A 4,722-nucleotide genomic window follows, 5' to 3' on the forward strand; every position below is an offset into this window, starting at 1 on the left:
GTCGGCATGCGAAGCAATCCATTTCAGCGCAAGCCATGAATCTTGGTGTGCAGCGGGGACGGGGTGTTCCGGTGCTCTTCTATAGTGAACGGAGACGCCAACGGCGCCAGCCTTGGAAACAACGGAGTTTAGGAAGTTATGGTAGTTGGCTGAGAAAGGCGTTTCGATGCAGAACGCTCCTCCGTGAAAGTAAACAAAGAGAGGAAGCTTGTTCTTTGTTGTCTGGTTTTCGGTTATTGATTTCGGAAGGAAAAGGCGTGCGGAGATTCCTTCTTCTTGTGAGATCACTACATCTTTGGATTCAACGTTTGTTACGGGGTCCAGCGACGGAGGAACAACGTCTTCGCCGGCAAGCCTCTCCACGCGGCCGTTTTTGTAGACTTTCATGATCGGTGGGAGGTCGTAGGCTAGTTCCTCATTGGTGTCAATGCTGGTCGAAGTTGATGATGAATCCATGGTGGATGACGATGAAGAAGAAGAAGAGCACCGTAGAAACTTTGAAGATGCGAGATTCAATGAGGAAAAAGAAGGAAGGTTTCTTGGGATGGGTAGAGATAATAATGATTGGGTATTGGAGTTTGATTTTGTTGGGATTTGAAGATATTTGTTTAGTGTGTGTACAGCGATGATGCTTGACCTTATCATCATCTTTTGTTTTTTTAATTTCCTCGATCATGTATCCACATTTCGCATATAAAAAAGGCAAGGGGCAAAAGCTTATATCATTGGGATTCTACTTTCTAGTAAATATTTAGACAATTACTCATGTGCGGTTGTATTTATATAAAATTAATAGTTAATAATTAATAAAGACAACAGCGTTGAGTTTAAATAAAAAAAATCTATTATTATTATTAAATTTATACTTAAAAATTGTGTTGGTTAAATTTGAGATTGGTTATAACTTTTTTTTTATTTTTTATTATTTTTTATTTGATTTTTTTTTCTTTCTTTATCTATCATTATCATCATTATTATCCTCATCATTTGGTTATTGTCAACATTATCCTCTTCTTTTTATATGTAAATATTATTGTTTTATTCACTTTGAATTCGTCTTTTTCTTATACACAAATATCACTATTTCATTCTCTTTCGAATTTTATATTTTTTTTGCTTGATTTCGTTGCATGTTTTGCAATTTTTTTCACTTATACTTTTTCCGATTAAAATCTTTAAAATTTCAACTCAAATTTTCGTGAAATCAATTCTTAGTTTTAGTATATCATTTAGTTGTACATGACATAATAAATTTACAACTCAAGTCTTCATGAAATCAGTTCTTAGTTCTAACGCATCATTTAGTTGAAAACAACATTATTTGTAAATGGTACACGAGTCTTTAATAAATGATACAAAAAATCTTTAAATAATCACAAGTCCAAAACCTAGACTCACTCAACGAACAAAACACATTCAAATGTATTTAAGATTAAAAAAATCACATCAATTTATTACAAATGACATATAAAAGACTAACAATTATATCAGTGATAACAGAAACTGATACATGCTCGAAAAGATAATTTGGGCAATCTAAGACAAAAAGGCAGAATAAAAATTTCACACTTTCAGAGGGCCCTATCACTAGAGCACGTGCAAAGAAGTTCATGGAGAGCTTTAGAAACTTGGCAGCATTTATGCAAGAGGAATTACATCAAGTTCTAATCAAGAAAAATGGACAAGACCCATTGGGCTAAGTCAGGACAACAAGAAACTCAATAATGCTTTCGAAATTTAGTGGGAGGCATAATTTATCATTAATTTTTGAATTTTTAGGCTTTTGTTTTAGTTTATTTTGCATTTAGAGTTTGTTAGAAGATTTGTTTTAGTTTTGATTTGTTTAGTAGTATTTTTAGAAATTTTAAATTTAAATCGAATCTAATTTATTCTATTAACATCAAATCTGATTTAAATTAGTTATCTTATCTTCTCATTTAGTTAGTTTGTTAGGGGATTTTTAAACACCTTTGATGAGACTATATACACAACTTTTGATGAATAAACTTTCAATTGTTTTAAGCATGTGTTATTGTGTGATTAAGTGAGGTGAGTGATTTACTTCACTTGTTGAATGAAGAAGATTGAAGGATCTAACCTAAGGTGATTCTGCATGGTAGTTTTTTCAATTTTAGCCCTTTGATCTAGGTTGTCAATGATAGGTTCTTTGAAAGTCTAGTAGGTGATGACATGTTATCATGTCATGTTTTTCTATACTTTTTCAAATAAGAAATTGATGATTAGTGCTTAAATATTGAATGTTTTTGTGCCTAAATGGTATATTTCTTTGATCTTTTGATTTTATAAACTTTGTAGGAAATAATAGAAGGAGAAGCAATAAAGGCACTAAAAAGAAGAATCATACTCCCATGGTGGCAAAAGAGTTGGAAACAAACTCAAAGAGGCTTCTGAGTTAAGCAAAGAGGATTTGCAACCCTGACCTCTTCACATTCCAACAAGAATAACTTGAGCTACAAAACTCCAAATGAAGTGATTTTAGTGGCATTGGAAAGTAGACATCTAGATCTTTCCATGCATATATGGCACTACGTAGTGGACACTAAATCTGAGGGAGAAAACTTACCCCGAAAGTGCATAGATGAACATGGTATCAACCTGCAGTAAAGCTAGTTGACCTCTTCACCTTCCAAGGAATATAACTTAAGCTGTGGAGCTTGCAATGATGCGCTCTCAATTGCATTGGAAAGTAGACATCCAGAGCTTTCTAACCATATATAATAGTATGGGGTGAATGGTGAGCGAAATTGTTACTCATGCTTAAATTGTTGTTCGAAATTGATTGTCCCTGGTAATGGCGCCAAAACCTGGTGCACAATACCATGGTCCAAACATAACTTCACAACTTCGCACAACTAACCAGCAAGTGTACTGAGTCGTCCAAGTAATAAAACTTACGTGAGTAAGGATCGATCCCACAGAGATTGTTGGTATGAAGCAAGCTATGGTCATCTTGTAAATCCCAGTCAGGCAGAATCAAATGTGATTGGATTAGATAATTAAAAGATAAATAAAATAGGATAGAAATACTTATGTAAATTAATGGTGGAAATTTTAGATAGGTGTATGGAGATGCTGTGCTCCTCCTGAATCTCTGCTTTCTTACTGCTTTCGTCCAATCCTTCTTACTCCTTTCCATGGCAAGCTGTATGTAGGGCATTACTGTTGTCAATGGCTACATCCCATCCTCTCAGTGAAAAAGGTCCAAATGCTCTGTCACAGCACGGCTAATCATCTGTCGGTTCTCAATCAAGTTGGAATAGAATCCCGTGATTCTTTTGCGTCTGTCACTAACGCCCAGCCTTCAGGAGTTTGAAGCTCGTCACAATCATTCAATCCCGGAATCCTACTCGGAATACCACAGACAAGGTTAGAATTTTCGGATTCCCATGAATGCCGCCATCAATTCTAGCTTGTACCACGAAGATTCTGATTAAGGAATCCAAGAGATATGTGCCCGGTCTAAGGTAGAACGAAAGTGGTTGTCAATAACACGCGTTCATAGGTGAGAATGATGATGAGTGTCACGGATCATCACATTCATCAAGTTGAAGTGCAACGAATATCTTAGAACAGGAATAAATCGAATTGGATAGAAAATAATAGTAATTGTATTAAAACTTGAGGTACAGCAGAGCTCCACACCCTTAATTTATAGTGTGTAGAAACTCCACCGTTGAAAATACATAAGTGAAAGGTCCAGGCATGGCCGAATGGCCAGCCCCCATGTGGTCACAAGACCGAATGATAAAAAACTCAACAGTCAAAAGATGTCTCAGACACTAGTGAAAAGTTCTATTTATAATAAACTAGCTACTAGGGTTTACAGAAGTAAGTAATTGATGCATAAATCCACTTCCTGGGCCCACTTGGTGTATGTTTGGGCTGATTTTGATCTATCCACGAGCTGAGACTTCTTTTGGAGCTGAACGCCAAGTTGTAACGTGTTTTGGGCGTTCAACTCCAGTTCGTGACGTGTTTCTGGCGTTTGACTCTACACAGCAACATGGAACTGGCGTTGAGCGCCAGTTTACGTCGTCTAATCACGAATAAAATATAGACTATTATATATTTCTGGAAAGCTCTGGATGTCTACTTTCTAACGCCATTGAGAGCGTGCTATTTGGAGTTTTGTAGCTCTAGAAAATCCATTTTGAGTGCAAGGAGGTCAGATTCCAACAGCATCAGCAGTCCTTTGTTAGCCTCCTATCAGAGTTTTGCTTAGGTCCCTCAATTTCAGCCAGAAATTACTTGAAATCACAGAAAAACACACAAACTCATAGTAAAGTCCAGAAATGTGATTTTAACATAAAAACTAATGAAAACATCCCTAAAAGTAACTAGATCATACTAAAAACTACCTAAAAACAATGCCAAAAAGCATATAAATTATCCGCTCTTCACAACACCAAACTTAAATTGTTGCTTGTCCCCAAGCAACTAAAAATCAATTAGGATAAAAAGAAGAGAATATACTATAAATTCCAAAATATCAATGAATATTAATTCTAATTAGATGAGCGGGACTTGTAGCTTTTTGCTTCTGAATAGTTTTGGCATCTCACTTTTTCCTTTTAAGTTTAGAATGATTGGCTTCTCTAGTATTACCACCAGATACACAAATGCCACAGACACATGACTGGGTGAACCTTTTCAGATTGTGACTCAGCTTTGCTAGAGTCCCCAGTTAGAGGTGTCCAGGGT

General features: G+C 35.9%; 1 protein-coding gene across 1 annotated transcript in view; it reads right to left on the minus strand.

The window, feature by feature from the left end:
- LOC107469908 (probable carboxylesterase 2) overlaps positions 1-722 on the minus strand; it is a 1,507-nt gene extending 785 nt beyond the window's left edge. The window contains 1 exon segment of the mRNA XM_021132507.2: positions 2-722. Within this exon segment, the coding sequence (XP_020988166.1) occupies positions 2-648 (647 nt within the window). The 5' untranslated portion in view covers positions 649-722.
- Positions 723-4,722: the final 4,000 nt, after the last annotated feature.

The sequence above is a fragment of the Arachis duranensis genome, chromosome 10, assembly GCF_000817695.3.
Source record: "Arachis duranensis cultivar V14167 chromosome 10, aradu.V14167.gnm2.J7QH, whole genome shotgun sequence".
Lineage (NCBI taxonomy): Eukaryota > Viridiplantae > Streptophyta > Magnoliopsida > Fabales > Fabaceae > Arachis > Arachis duranensis.